Genomic DNA, 15,195 nt, shown 5'->3' with positions numbered 1-15,195 from the left:
AATTTCTTAATTTAGGACTTAAGAAGCATACAACATATCTCACTAAGAAATCCTTTTTTTCTCTCTTTTGGGACAAATCAAAGGATGTTTAATTAGTTTGGTAATTAGTGTTAAAAGGAAATTATTGGTCAATAAGACTTTATATTATGAATTGCAAATATAATCAAAACTAGAAAGCATTTATATTATAGGATTTCTAATTAATGATTAATCTTTACCTAACTTTTACAACAAAATTGGATAATAATCTTGTGTGCACGAAAGGCCAATGTCTGAATAAATTGGGATTCCTAAGTTTGACTCTAATTAATTATTTTATTCTTTTATCTTTTAATATACAAAAGAGATCTCAATATTTAAATAATTAATTATCATCGTCATTCAATTTTCCAATTAATTAATTACATAATCAAATCAATTTGGAGTTTGCAACTTTATCTACTCTAACTTTGGTGTCAAATTTTGTTTGGGTTGTTAATCAAACCACCAATCTAATTAATTAACCCTCTTAATCTTTTTATTTCAAAATTTCAAATAATCAGACCTTAATTAATGATCAAATGATGGTCCTCGAATAAATAATTAACCTCATTAAAGATTGCAATTCATGAAATAAGATCTCACAATTGTAAGTATGGGTTAAATTGAAATTATATTGATCCTATATATGTACTAATAAATATATAATTGGTGTTTAATTGGATTTTTTTAGAGATGTAAACTATGGTCTAAATTGAGTAGTAAATATCAATTAAATATGGTTATAGCTATAGCTATGAAATTTTGAACATAAAATACCATATTCTAAAAAACAAAATAAAGAAGAAAACATAGGTTAGCTTACCTATTACAATTTTGAAGAAAAAGGGTATATTTGCTTATTTAAAATATGATTTTGGTTATACTTTTTGGTGAAATTGTTATTTTAGTAGTATGCACCTTCTCTTATTTGAGTTTATAAACTAAAATGCTTTAAACAATTAAATTCTTAGTTGGTTTAGTCGACTTGATCTGCTTCTTCATTAGTCATTCCTTTTACTTAATTAAACCACGTTTTGGAATCCAAAACTCAATCACAAATTGACAAACGATAAAGACGAGTATTTGCTCTCCTATTCAATCTCTCTCAAATTTTAACTCTAATTATTCACCAAAACTTAAAATGTTGAATTAAAAACAACTTAATCATACGCAATCACTACAAGAAAAACTACTTACTATCACGGTTATATACATTCCAAACTGAAAGGAGAAAAGAAAAAACTGTCAAAAAAGCTAAAAAAAACGCATTTTTGACATAAAAATACGTAATTTTTCTAATTTTATTTTCCGTGACAGTTATTTGGTGTCATAAAATATACAAAAAAATAATTTATTATTTAAATCAAAAGTTTATTAAAATTAGATTTTTTTCTAATTCTAAAAACATTAAATAATTTATTTATTTAAATAAAACATCTTCAAAACCCTTTCTCTACCTCATCCTCCTCTTCTTCTTTATGGAATATCCACGCGTCGACCCTCCTTCTCGATTTTTCTTCCATTCTGCTAACAATTTCTCTCCATCTCTCACACATGTCAGAAACGACGAGACTTTTCATCAACGACACGTCCGAAATCCATCTTTCTCTCCTTCAGCCGACACCACCACCCAACACCCCTTGCACCGCTGAACTCACTAGTGAATCTCAGCCATTATTTTTATTCTTTGTATTTATACAGTATATTAATTCAAATGCTTTCATTTTACCCACAATGTGATATATTGATGATTCTTTTATAGAAGATATGTGATTGTTTTGTCTACCATCCTATTCAATATTGTTGTTTACAATCATTTTTTTTTAAATTTGAATTTACATTTTTTCTTTATGGTTGGCTATATTGTCTTATATCTTTAACATATTTTACTATTCATCACACTATCTCAAAAGTCAAACTTTGCAACCAATCAAATACACACAATATATATTCTTCATTTGAAAATCGAAAATACCAAATCAAAACTATATAAATCCAAAGGGACACCTAAATGACTTTTTCTTATTTTTTTTAATCGTCAATTCTATATAATTAAGCTGAATAGAGAAAAAGAAATACTTCAAACTTAATTATATCCCATATATATTATGATTATGAAGAGATAAATCCACTCCAACGATAATTATATATAATAACTATGATTGAAAAATCACACACACACACATATACATATATAATATAATGTAATGTAATGGCTTCATTGAATACAAAATTTGACCTTGAAATTGAATGCATGCACATGCAGACACGTGGAAGAGAGTAAAAGGAAATGCAAAAGCAAAAATGAATGGAACAATATATTAGGTTTGACGCTCTGTTTTCTTCATATATATTCACAATAATATTAACACTCTGCCTCGAGAAAACAAAGATATATATTAAAAGAAAAACAGTCTTTTATAGTAATAACTAAATTTACTATTTTCAATTGGCTTTTATTTCCCTTTGACTTTTTACTCTCATCTCTTACTTAGCACATAGTTTTATCCCTCTTTTTCAACTTTAATAATAACATTCAAAACTATGTTCCTTTGCAGATCAACAAAGTCAACCCCCTCCACCTTCATCTTTGCATGAAATATTTATTAGTTGATAACACGTACGGTTCTCTTGAACTGGGTTGGAGTTTTCTCAACTTCCTCGGGACTACTTCAACTACATTCCTAACCTTGGTTGGCTTGGAAGATGAGTATAGAGTAAGTATTGTTGGGGTTATTAAGTAAGTTTAAACACACCCCTATCAATTAGATGATTGTATTGAACTTAAAAAGAGAAGTTTGAACTCAAAAAAGTCCTCCTCAAATATCATATATGTTTGAAATAATCAATAAATGGAGAAAAGGGATAATCACGAATAGTAAATAATTAAGTTAATAATAAAGAAAGATTTGGGGTAAGGTAATGGTTAACCAGCTAGGGGTATAAGGTAATAACTTGTAATTAAATAAACTCGTATATAATAATTGATTTAACCATAACTACACACTAACTACTAACCCAATAATTCATAATATATTTTTGTCTCAATTATACTATACTTTTGTAGCCCCACATAATATTTATCATTATATTTATAATAATAATCTACAGAAATACAATAAATGGATAGCCCCAACATATTTTCCCAAATTAAAACAAAATAATATATTTATAAGAAAGAAAGAAAAGAAAAAAAAAGAGTTTAATTCACGAGGAAAAGTAAAGGTATAAATGGTTGATTTTAGTTTGGTGTGTTATGGCTCAACCAACCATTACCTATAGCCCACATGATAAACCTCATTTCCATTCATTTTTTTCTATCTTTTTTCATTCTTTTATTTTTAAATAATCATATTGTTTTCAAGTACTCAAAATAATATATTTCTTCCTTTCTTTTTTCTTAAAACAAAAAAATAGTCATTATATTTATATATGAATAACATCAACCTCTTCAAATATTCTATAATATTCTATACCAATTGAACTATGTTTGTTTTAGTTGGTAGATTTTGGGATGCCCTCCAATACCATTTCTTCTAATTCTTTTAGTTGAATAAATATGAAAAGTTGATCAAACCAGGGAAGCTTTTCTTATTAATAATTGTACTCTCATATCTACTAAACCATATAGGAATAATTGACACATATATATATATATTAGGTAATTTGCCATAGACATATATGGTTATTGAGTGATTATTTTATTAAGTTAATTAGAAATCAAAAAGAGTTTAGTAAAAGTTGGTAACTTAACTTTTGTTTTACAAAATCTCTTATTTCCATGGTGTTGTGTTGTGGTATATGTGTAGTTGGCCCTTAGTTCCTCAACTAAACCCATTAAATTTGGCCTCTTCATTCAATGCTCCAATTTAACACCCTCCTCCTCCTTTCTGCATAATTAGGTGTGTTTCCTCTCTCTCTCTCTCTCTCACTCTTAGAGAGAGAAAACACATACTCAATATATTCACTAAAAAATAGAAGGAAAAAAAAAAACAGTCTGGCTTTAGTAATTGGCCTTCAATGCCATTTCAACTATAAAACCTACTTCTTCTTAAACCCTTTTCTTGTGTCTTCTCTCTTCTTCTTCTTCTTCTTCTTCTTCCATTCTTTTCCTCTCTACAATTTTTTTTTTTTCATTTTTGTGAATAACCCATTTTCCCACATTTCTTCAACATTCATACTAAGAAAGTTAGAATCTTTTTCTCCTCTTCACATCTTATCTGATCCACATTTTCTCACCAACCCAAACAGCAAAAACGAAAGAAAAACAAAAACAAAAAACAGAAAACAGAAAAAAAATCTTGCAAGAAAGATGGACGTGGGATTCGCTTTAGTTATAGTAACAGCAGTAACGGCGTATCTTCTTTGGTTTACTTTCATTTCACGGTCGTTAAAAGGCCCTCAAATGTGGCCGTTGCTCGGCAGCCTCCCTGGGTTAATCGAAAATTGCGACCGGTTGCATGATTGGATCTCCGATAACCTCCGCGCCTGTGGCGGCACCTACCAAACCTGCATCTGGGCTTTCCCTTTCTTCGCTAAAAAGCAAGGCCTCGTTACTGTCACGTGTGACCCGAGAAATCTCGAACATATTCTCAAGACCCGATTCGATAATTACCCCAAAGGCCCCACCTGGCAAGCTGTTTTTCACGAGTTGCTTGGTCAAGGCATTTTTAACTCCGACGGTGATACCTGGCTTTTCCAAAGAAAAACTGCTGCTTTGGAATTTACTACCAGGACTCTTCGTCAAGCCATGGCTCGTTGGGTTAGCCGCGCTATTAAGTTGCGATTTTGCCCTATTCTCAAAGAAGCTGAGTTGAATTCTCACCCCATTGATCTTCAAGATGTACTATTACGTCTTACTTTTGATAATATTTGTGGTTTGGCTTTTGGAAAAGATCCAATGACTTGTGCCCCCGGTTTCCCCGAAAATGGCTTTGCTATGGCTTTCGATCGAGCCACGGAAGCTTCGTTGCAACGGTTTATTCTACCGGAAGTGCTTTGGAAATTCAAAAAGTGGCTTCGGCTAGGGATGGAAGTCAGCTTGAGCCGGAGTTTAGTTCATATTGAGGAGTATTTATCTAGTGTGATTGATTCACGTAAGCTGGAGTTGCTGAATCAGCCTAAGGACTCCACACCACACGATGATTTACTCTCACGGTTCATGAAGAAAAAGGATGGTAATTACTCCAACGCGTTTCTTCGCCATGTGGCGCTTAATTTCATCCTAGCTGGACGTGACACGTCATCCGTAGCGCTGAGCTGGTTTTTCTGGTTGGTAACATTAAACCCACTCATTGAAGAAAAAATCCTCCGTGAGATCTGCACGGTTCTCATCGAGACACGTGGAAACAACATCCAATCATGGCTCGATGAACCTTTAGAATTCGAAGAGATCGACCGTCTGATTTATCTCAAAGCCGCTCTCACCGAAACCCTAAGACTCTACCCGTCGGTACCAGAAGATTCCAAACACGTCGTCGCCGACGACATTCTGCCGGACGGAACCTTCGTTCCGGCGGGATCATCGGTAACGTATTCAATCTATTCCACCGGAAGAATGAAGTCGACATGGGGAGAAGACTGCCTCGAATTCCGTCCTGAGCGATGGTTAACAGCGGATGGAACGAAATTCATAGCGTATGATCCGTACAAATTCGTATCGTTCAATGCAGGGCCAAGAATCTGCCTAGGGAAGGACTTAGCGTATTTACAAATGAAGTCGATAGCAGCAGCTGTGCTACTCCGGCACCGGCTGACAGTAGCGGCGGGGCACAAAGTGGAACAAAAAATGTCATTGACGCTGTTTATGAAGTACGGACTGAAGGTGAACATTCACAAGAGGAATTTGGAGGGAATTGTGGAGAGTATGAGGGGCAAATACGGGAATTCGCAAGGGAAAGATAGTCCGTTAATCACGGTTGTGAATTGTAACGGAGGATGTAACGGAATGAAGTAGAATGGTAAGGGCGTGATTGGTGGTTCGGTAAAGTTAAGAGAGGTTAATTTATAAAAATATAATAAAAAATATATTTTTATATATGAGGTGGACCCAAGCAACGGCGAATGGGGAACACGCGCCGGTCAGGTATTTAAAGTGTCTTTCATTACACGGGATTGAAGGGAAAAGGGATAAAATTACCATGACTGTGATGAAAGTCGGTCATGTAAGGGTGGGGGGGAGAGAGGTGTAGTGGGAATTAATGGGATCTTTTTTCTTTTTCTTTTTCTTTTTTTAAATTTAAAAATAGCCATTTAATTCATGTTTGTTTTTATTAAAAATGGGTTGAATGTTTTTCTTTTTCCCTTTTTTTCTTTTCTGTAATAATTGTTCTTAGCAAATTTTTATTTCTATACTGAGGTTGATTTTTTATCAACTTAATCAACTCATTTGTCTTTATGTATCTATCCTACCTTTTCTTTTTCTCTTTTCCTAACCTTCATCTGCATTTTCATTTCAGTTTTTAATGTTATTTAATTTCATGAGCTTCACAATATATCTTCTTATTATTAATTCAATTTTTATTATTGTTTTTGTTTCCAGTTTTTATTAGTCAAATTTCAAATCTGGAAAAGTCTTTCAAAAATCATGCTTTCATTTGGTTAACTACTTTATTTTTTATTTTGAATATTAAATAATCTTATAAACATTAATTCCTTTATATACTTTTTTAATGAGTTTTTTTTTTTTTTTTTGTAAGAATTAAATCTTTTAAAAGAAATACTAACAATTGTAGGTCCTTTGGTGTTCTGTTTTAATGACTTGTTTCCTCCTAAAATTTATAGGGTCAACCTTTTAAAATACACATGAAGAGAAAAAATAGATTTTTTTAGTAAAAAAAAAGTGTTGGACTTATTTTTTTAGTTTGGGTTTTAAGAGAATGGTTAGAAAGTGAACAATGAAATAAATAAAGTTATAGGTGTGGATGCAATGTTTATAAATTTAGTTTTCAAAAACCAAAACTAAAACAAATTTATAGATATATAAAAAATAAAAAAACAAATGACGTTATTAATTAGGATTTTTTTTTTTTCGTTCTTGTATGCTATATATCGAGAGTGACTTGAAGTTGATTGAATAATTAAAATCTGATTGACAAAAGCAAAAGTAAGTTTTCAAAACTTTTCAAAAACTTCATATTTTCAAGCATTATTATTTGGAAAATGAACAAGAAAGCGGAAAAAAGTTTCCAAACACTAATTTACTCTTACACTTTTTAGTGAAACAAAATTTAAAAACGAAAAACTTGAAACAAAATTTGTACTACTACTAATCATGTTTAGAGGTAAACTATATATAAAAGAAGTAAAATTTCTAAAATGAAAATTGTAGTATAATTAAATAATAAGGAAAATGTAGAACCCAACCCCTATTTGATGGTATCATTGTATTCTCTTTTATTAAAAGGTGTCTTAAATAAGGGCAAGAGGGAGTAGGAATTATATGTAATGTACCAGCGGCCACACACACATTATTCCTACCAACTTTCTTAAATATAATTTCTTCTTTTTTAACTCTCTCTCTCTATATATATATTTCTCTATATATTGTATATCCATATTTATGTATATCAACTATACAATGGAATCATTGGATTCTTGCAGAGAGAACGTGGCATGTCGAGTCGAGGTTCGTGTGTGTGTTTTTTTTCATTCTTAAGCTAACAAGACAATGTTTGTTGTTGTCAGTCAATATGATACAAAATATTTTTACCCATACGGTGAGGTATAAAACATTGAAACTATATACATATAGATATAGACACACATGAGTTTAAGATAGTGTGGACTGAAGAGAAGATGTGAAATCATCAATAAAGGTTGCATTGATATAATATTATATATGGTTTATCTAATTTTAATACTTAAGTTTGGAGGTTTTACTTAGAAATACAATAGGGGCAAGAAGCTAAGACAAGAAAGGAGGTTGTGGCATTGTGCTCTCTCAATTATTACTCATCTTTAGGTTAAAAAGTGTGTAAGTGATTTTATATATAAAACCCTAAGAAACTAAAAAACACACACTTTTATATATTTTAAACCTCTCTCATCATCAACCAAATTTCACATTTCTTCCTCCTTCCACAAATGTAGGTGTGATTTAATTAACTTCGTACAAATGGTGGAACCATAAATTAAATAAGAGAAAGGGTTTGATTTGTAGGGTTTAGGGTTATGAACAAAAGTTTAGGTTAAACAATAATAAAGCTATTTTGTTTTTTTTTTGGTTTTGGATTTTGTAAATTAAGTTTTTTTTTTTTTTTCAATTTCTTACCTGATTTACATTTATTAGTATAAAAATTGTATTTTTAGCTGGAATACCGATAAGAAATAAATAAATAAAAACTAAAAATATTAAAAATTGAGAGAGTTTATAATCTTAATTTTCAAAAACTAAAAACTAATATCTCCTCAACCCCACGTAATTAAGAATTAAGGGGAAAAAAAAAAGGTTAAAATGAATTAAACCAAATTAGAAGAAAAGCATAAGAAAAAACATTGATTATAGTTATTATGAAATCCTTGGACCAACTTTAGTGCAAAAACATATCATCTATATGGCTAAAACCTACAATACATTTTTCAGTGTTTTCTTAACCAAAATCCCAAACACACAAACAAATCCCACATCTCAGTTGAGTAGTTGAGTTTTGCCAATATTAATATCCCTCTAAAATCAAATATTATGATTTCGTTGTTACATTACATTATTACTTCTTGGCATTGTACATAGATTCTACCTTCCCATCATTCCCTCCAAGCAACATGTACTTGTCCTTCCTCGTCAGCGTTGTGCATTCAAACCCTAACACACTCCCCAGCATCCTCTGCACATTATTTGCCACCTCGATCGATGTCTTCCCTCCTCCCTTGCACGTCATCTCCTCTGGCAACCGGTCCAGGAACTGCACCTCGTACACCGGCCTCGGATTCATGAAGAAGTAATACGCATCCCAGAACTTCACTCCTCTCACTGTCGTCCCGTAGAACATACTCTGCTTGCAGTTCACTGCAACTGGGACAATTCTATCACTCATCTCTGCAAACAGTGCGCTGAACCGTAGGAGGAACGGCTCACGACACGTCGTTCCTTCGGGGCAGACAACGAGGTCCCCATGCTGGAGGAGTTCGGTAATGCGAGCAGCATCGGCAGCACGGTCACGAGTGAGGGCAATGGCGGGTATGGGGGAGAGAAAGCGAGAGAGGCGGGAGACGCTGTAGGTGACGCATGAGACCTTGCGGCCGAGGGCAATGGCAATTACAATGGGGTCAAGGGCGGTGCGGTGGTTGCAGACATAGAGGTTGCCAGGAGTTCCGGGAGATGGGGGAGGAGGAGGGTTGCCACGGATGCGGAGATGGATGCCGAGGAGCTCGTAGGTGAAGCGGACAATTCGCTCGGGGAGGGGGAGATTGAAGTAGACGCGGATGATGGAGAGGATGAAGCCGAAGGGGAGCCATATGAAGGTGATGAGAGCGTTGAGAGGGTCGGGACGCTGGACTAGGCGGCCGTCATGGAAGATGATCTTGCTCTTAAGTTGATCTAGTGGAACTGGCTTTGCTGTTTTGCTACGGGGCACCATATACCCTTCCTGCAAAAGTATCCCAACGCACAACAAAGTTTATATATATTACTATTTCAACAACAATACTTCCCTGAATATTTAGCAAGATTCCATTGAATTTTGCAATATAGATAATGAATAATACGGAATTAATAAGCCAGATCATCAGTAAGACTATGTATTGTTCGTGTTCCAAGTAAGGAGATGAGATCATCTGAATCAAACCTATATAATCTTCCATATAAATTAGTACCCTAATTAATTTTGACAAATTTAATTATGTTCTGGGAGTTGTAAATCAGATGAAAATAATATTATACAGAGCTTCTGTTATTTTTCAAGGTAGTTAGACATAGAAAACATAATAACAAAAATTATCAAAGTCTATTAATAATATAAGTTTATCATTAATGGACCACTATCAAGATTTTACTATATTTCAAATATTTAAAATTATTAAAAATATTACTATATGCTTGATTTTATTTAATTGTTTGTTAAAGGTGATTTTAATTTTATCACATCTCATATACTAATAAAATATTTTAAATGTATATTTGTAATATTGATTAGAAAATATAAATAAATAAAAAACTGGAGCCACTAATATTAATTAATCTACTTTCTGCTTCGGTTGGTATGCATTCATTCCTCTGGTTGATCTATTAATAGAGAGGGCTACATTAATATAAAGTATTATAAATAAATAAATAAATAAAAATGTCAAAGTATTTTTCTTTTTCTTTTTTGTATTAAAGACTTTAATTTGAACCACTCAATTTTGTTAAAAAGTTGCAACCCATGAGGTGGATATGAGAGATTAGGGGGATGGGCAGACTTTACATTGGTGGGTCCTTTGAGATTCAATTCGATGCCTACAAGTCCATGATTCTCAAGCATTTATGAACCTCATTTCTATTTGTGTTTTCTTTTTAGCTAATAAGATAGGATCTATATCATATAGTTTTATAAAATTGATTTTGAGAGTATCATTAATTGTTCAATCTTAACGAAGTTAGACAGAAATAAAATAATTTGAAAAGGATATGTTGTTATAACATTTAATTAGCCAGATATGCTTAATTTTTTAAAATTAAAAACCAACACAACTAGTGAATTTATATACCAAAATTAATACTCTCATAAATGATCATAAACACGATCATTAATAGATCTATAATCTATGCTAAGAGGTGTGTTAGTTTCCAAATTTTAAAATTCTTTTATATTAATTACAATGTTAATTACATACTCGAATAGTAATTAAACAAACATATTATATATCCAATGCATAGGTTAATAAACCCTAAATATAGTTAGGGCTGAGAAATTAAATGGAGAATAATGAGGGGCGTACCTTGCAAATGGACATGAAATCGTGATCGGAAGAGCGATCGCCGATGCCAAGATCCGGCAAATTTTCACCGAACTCTTTCAAAATAGCCGATCTCTTCAATTTGCTGACCATAACTCCTGGTTTCTTGACGAACCCGGTGGCCTTTTTCGTCTTAGGGTTCACTTCGATTTCTGTTCCTAAAACTTTGTCTCCCCCGAGAAAATCCTTTACAAATGGCTCCACCATAATCGTTGGATTTGCCGTCACCACCACTTTTCTCTTACATTTGCTGAACACTTCAAAACTCTCTGCCCTCACATCCGCCGCGTAAAACCTCCACAAAATTTCCATCCATTATCAGTCTAAGAAATGCACTCTTAAATTCGAAGAGTTTTAATGGCACAGTTTTAGTATTGAGGTTGTAAATAAAAGCATATTAGCATATTTTGCTGTTCTGTGATATTTAATTTTCTTTCATTCTTAAAATTATAAACGAAACTTCTGAACGGAGATAGAAACCTCCAACTTCAAAACAGATTAAGCACTTAACTACTATAGTTGAACTTCGGTTCCTTCCATTTGGAGATAGAAAAAAGTATAATAATACGATCAACAAATGAAAACACATGGCTCACAGTTTCCTGAAGAACCTATATAAGATCAATAGCTTGATTTCTGTAATAACCGATTGAGTCTAGATCTTACCTAGGCAAGACAGCGCGGGAGACGAGTTCAATATCGCGAACTTTGAGGCCAGCGTAGGAGATGAAAATGAGGATCTGGATTCCAATAGCTTCAGACACGAACAAGTAAGCGATTATCACAATCGGAAGCGAAAGCAACAGAATGAGGCCACGAAGAAGGCTACCGGCTTCAATCGCCACGAGCATGAAGTAGGGAAAAGAACTACTAGAAATGAGTAGCGTTCCATCGAGATCGGCAGCAATGGACTCGTACTCCGTGCCGGAGCAACTGGTAATTGAGCGAAATTTGGAGGGTTTATTCTGAGTGGCCATGGCGGTTTCCGGTGGAGACAGGACGGCAAACAACGGTGTGAGAGTGAATTTAGGAGAATCGGAATTTAGGAAGAAGAGGAAGAGGCATTTGAGTGATGGGTTTTGATTAGTATTAAATTTGTGTTTGTGGGAAAAAATAAATGGGAAGGTGAGATTATAAATGAGAAGAAATAATTGAAAGTTTCATTTGAAAAAGGATTTCTTCTTTTGGTGAAGGACAGTTGGGGTTGTTGGAGGCAATGGTTGGCAAATTCAATACACTTAATATTTATTGTTTTCTCACTTTTTATTTCATATATTAATTCTACTTTCATTGTCACCATATATATATATACACATATCCTTAATGCCATCTTAGTTTAGACGAATTTCCTTTTTTTTTATATTAGGGTTTAGATTGTTGAGACGATTCCATAATCTCTTATTTGATTTTTCATTCTTATTTATCTTTACTTTTTTTGTCAATCTTGTTTTAACAAATATATTATTGTAAATAGTCATATTTGTTTTCACAACATATGTTCCACTCTCTATTAATAACAAATAGAAATAACACACAAATCAATCGTGGATTTACGATCAACTAATTGAATCTATTTTGTTTGATAAGTATAACCATGGTAAGCAACCATTATTGTTCTAAAACTAATATGGTTTTTCTATTTGTTTACGTTGTAATTTTTAGTTGCAATTCTTATGTTAAAGTCCTTTTTTGATACATTAATTCAAGTCCTCACAAAAGTTAGATGAAAAATTAATCTATTAATCTATATACTATCTGCCACGTCAAATGAGTTTTTATAAATAAAGTAGGACTAACTTGACTTTAATACGAACTTCATAAAAGCAAACTTATAGTGCGAAAGAGAGCTTGGTAGTACCAAATACTAGAAAAAATTCAGATGGTGTAAAGTCACGATGACTTCTTCCTCGTCTCTATTTCTACTCGTAATGAAAAATTCTCACAGCAATATCGAATTTCCATAGGAAAATTATCGCCTATTTAGTTAAAACCAATTAAATTAAATACACATGACAATAAAATGAAGTTATGAATACGATAAAGACGAAGAATACACACCTTTCGTTTTCGTAAAATGAGAAAAATTCGCCTATTCTTTCATTTCTACCTAAACGGAAACAATGGAGATCTCTCTAATCACTTTCCAGTCACTATTTTGAAATTAAATTTGGTTTGAATAATTGTACAGTTTCATGTGGATGCATTTTGAGATTGGATGTTGTTGCTTTTAGTTGGCTATTAAATTTGTTCATAATTGATTTTGGTGGTTAGTGGCTTTTATTTCCTTTTTTCAGTTCATTATTTTTTTAAAGAGATATACTTTTTACAATTAATATAAGGATCTCTATATCTTTCTCTTTTTTTTAATATCATAAACAACAACAAACCATGAATTCATTCAAAGATAATGAAAAAAACTATATGGCAACCTTAACAATATGTTTAATTGTGAGGGAGAAAGATTGAGTTTTGAACTTCTTCTATTTATTGTATATTTAAGAGGTATTTTTTGAATTTATGTTTTTTAATCATTTTCTTAAATATTTAATCATTATTCAAAATCATTTTCTTACAAAAAAAAGTTTAAATGTTAAATTGATTTTGAGTCATTTTAAAATGATTTTCATAAATTTATTATATCAATTACTCACAAACATATTTATTTATTATTTAGAATAATGCATTCAAGTATAATAAATTTTATCATTTAATGAGTTTAGGAGTGGAAATAAAAAAAAAATCTATTATATTTTTAGAATATAAATTATCAAAAAATATTTTTTAGTATGCACAGAAAGGATGAGAACACGAACATAGGTGCAACTTAATATTACTCTTTTACTTTGGCCTATCTTAATACTATAAGAAAACGAGTTCGTAAATTTGCAAAGAGTTGCATTATCTTAATCAACTTAATCACTACTATTAAAAAGTAAAAAATTTAATCAATGTAATCACTTCTTTTCGCGATGGTTGAAGTACAAAACAAGTCAATCAAACAAAAAAAATAAGAGTTTACAATTCGGTTAGTTTTTAACCATTTAAAATATGTCAAAGACGTATTAGACATAAAATTTAATAAACAGCGTTCTTGAAAGTTGATAGAGTGAAGAGAGACGAGTTTATATATAAGTATAGGTAAGTTTGGAAAAAGTAGACAAACAAAAATGAGAGATAGAGAAAAGAGAAAAGTTGAGAGGGAAACTTAGGGAAGTAATATATGGTTGGGAAGTTGAAGGTTTGGTTAATACAATAAATTAGTAAGGAGTAGTTGAAGTTTTGATAAAATGGGTGACCCACTCTTTTAATATTATTCCAAATTGGCTCCACAAAATGACTTTTGGATACTTTTCCAAGAAATCTTACAATGATTCTATGTTCTTCCTTAAGTCAATTTTCTACATTTTGTTTGGGTATGCAAATCTACATTATGTTAATGTTGTTTGTTAGGGTTGAAACTCCAATAATTAGAAAATAAATGGTAAGAAATATAATCTAGTCAATTTGTTGAGTTAGGTCGAATCCACTGCATATATATATATATAGAAAGTGTATGGAAAAGAATGTAATTTGTAGAAATTTAGACTCAACAAGCTAACAAATCATGGAAATTAGTGTATGTGTGAGACTATATTTGACAATAATCTAACACATCACATCTCAATGTTCATCAAATTATTGATGCATGTTGTGAGTCCAAATTTAATTAATTGTATAATGTTTCCTATTTGTAATTTATCTTATAACTTTTTTCCTTTTATATGTCATAATTGAAATTCTAAAACATGAGTATGAAAAAAAAAACAGAGTTGAGTTGAGTTAGTAATAATCGTAGTAATCGTAGAAAAGTTATTTGAGTAGTTGACGTGAATAACAATGTGAAATATGTGAGTATTTTGTTGAAAAATATGGGTTGACATGAATAACGAAATATTAAACTTTTTTAATTATTAATTTTATTCGGCTTTCGTCTATGAAGTTTTAGAATATTAATACTTTAGATTTTTCTTTTTTTATTAAAATATGATAATGTTAAAATATTTTAGTTGAATATATTTGTTATAGATAATTTTGGACCAAACGATATAATCAACCCTCAATGAGAATGAGAGAGCCAAATCATACCAAAACTGCTCTTAAGTGCTCCAATAAGATCGTGGAGGAGCCCAAACCCTTATGCTTGACCTCACGCCTTAGCTCAATTCGTTGGAGGACTAATAAAATTTATCAATATCTATC

General features: G+C 31.8%; 2 protein-coding genes across 2 annotated transcripts; one reads left to right on the top strand and one right to left on the bottom strand.

The window, feature by feature from the left end:
• The first annotated feature begins 4,070 nt into the window (after window positions 1–4,070).
• Window positions 4,071–6,429, top strand: LOC101221526 (cytochrome P450 86A8). Its single transcript, XM_004138450.3, has one exon. It carries the CDS (start codon window positions 4,334–4,336, stop codon window positions 5,975–5,977), a length of 1,644 nt encoding a protein of 547 aa, XP_004138498.1. The 5' UTR covers window positions 4,071–4,333; the 3' UTR covers window positions 5,978–6,429.
• Window positions 6,430–8,497: 2,068 nt separating this feature from the next.
• LOC101221758 (probable glycerol-3-phosphate acyltransferase 8) lies at window positions 8,498–12,080 on the bottom strand. Its single transcript, XM_004138451.3, has 3 exons — window positions 11,623–12,080; window positions 10,939–11,251; window positions 8,498–9,608 (listed from the first exon to the last, which is right to left on the bottom strand). The coding sequence occupies exons 1-3, from the start codon at window positions 11,931–11,933 to the stop codon at window positions 8,730–8,732; spliced, it is 1,503 nt and encodes a 500-aa protein (XP_004138499.1). The 5' UTR covers window positions 11,934–12,080; the 3' UTR covers window positions 8,498–8,729.
• Between the last annotated feature and the right edge of the window lie 3,115 nt (window positions 12,081–15,195).

This window comes from Cucumis sativus, chromosome 6 (assembly GCF_000004075.3).
Source record: "Cucumis sativus cultivar 9930 chromosome 6, Cucumber_9930_V3, whole genome shotgun sequence".
Taxonomy (NCBI): domain Eukaryota; kingdom Viridiplantae; phylum Streptophyta; class Magnoliopsida; order Cucurbitales; family Cucurbitaceae; genus Cucumis; species Cucumis sativus.
This window is presented reverse-complemented; position numbering and strand designations above follow the sequence as displayed.

Excerpts from the sequence above, each read along its gene's own strand:
- LOC101221526 (XM_004138450.3), top strand. The coding sequence starts at position 4,334 with ATGGACGTGGGATTCGCTTTAGTTATAGTAACAGCAGTAACGGCGTAT.
- LOC101221758 (XM_004138451.3), bottom strand. The coding sequence starts at position 11,933 with ATGGCCACTCAGAATAAACCCTCCAAATTTCGCTCAATTACCAGTTGC. Across the intron at positions 11,252-11,622 it reads TCCCGCGCTGTCTTGCCTAG|GTTTTACGCGGCGGATGTGA; the intron begins GTAAGATCTAGA and ends AATTTTGTGGAG. Across the intron at positions 9,609-10,938 it reads ATTTCATGTCCATTTGCAAG|GAAGGGTATATGGTGCCCCG; the intron begins GTACGCCCCTCA and ends ATACTTTTGCAG.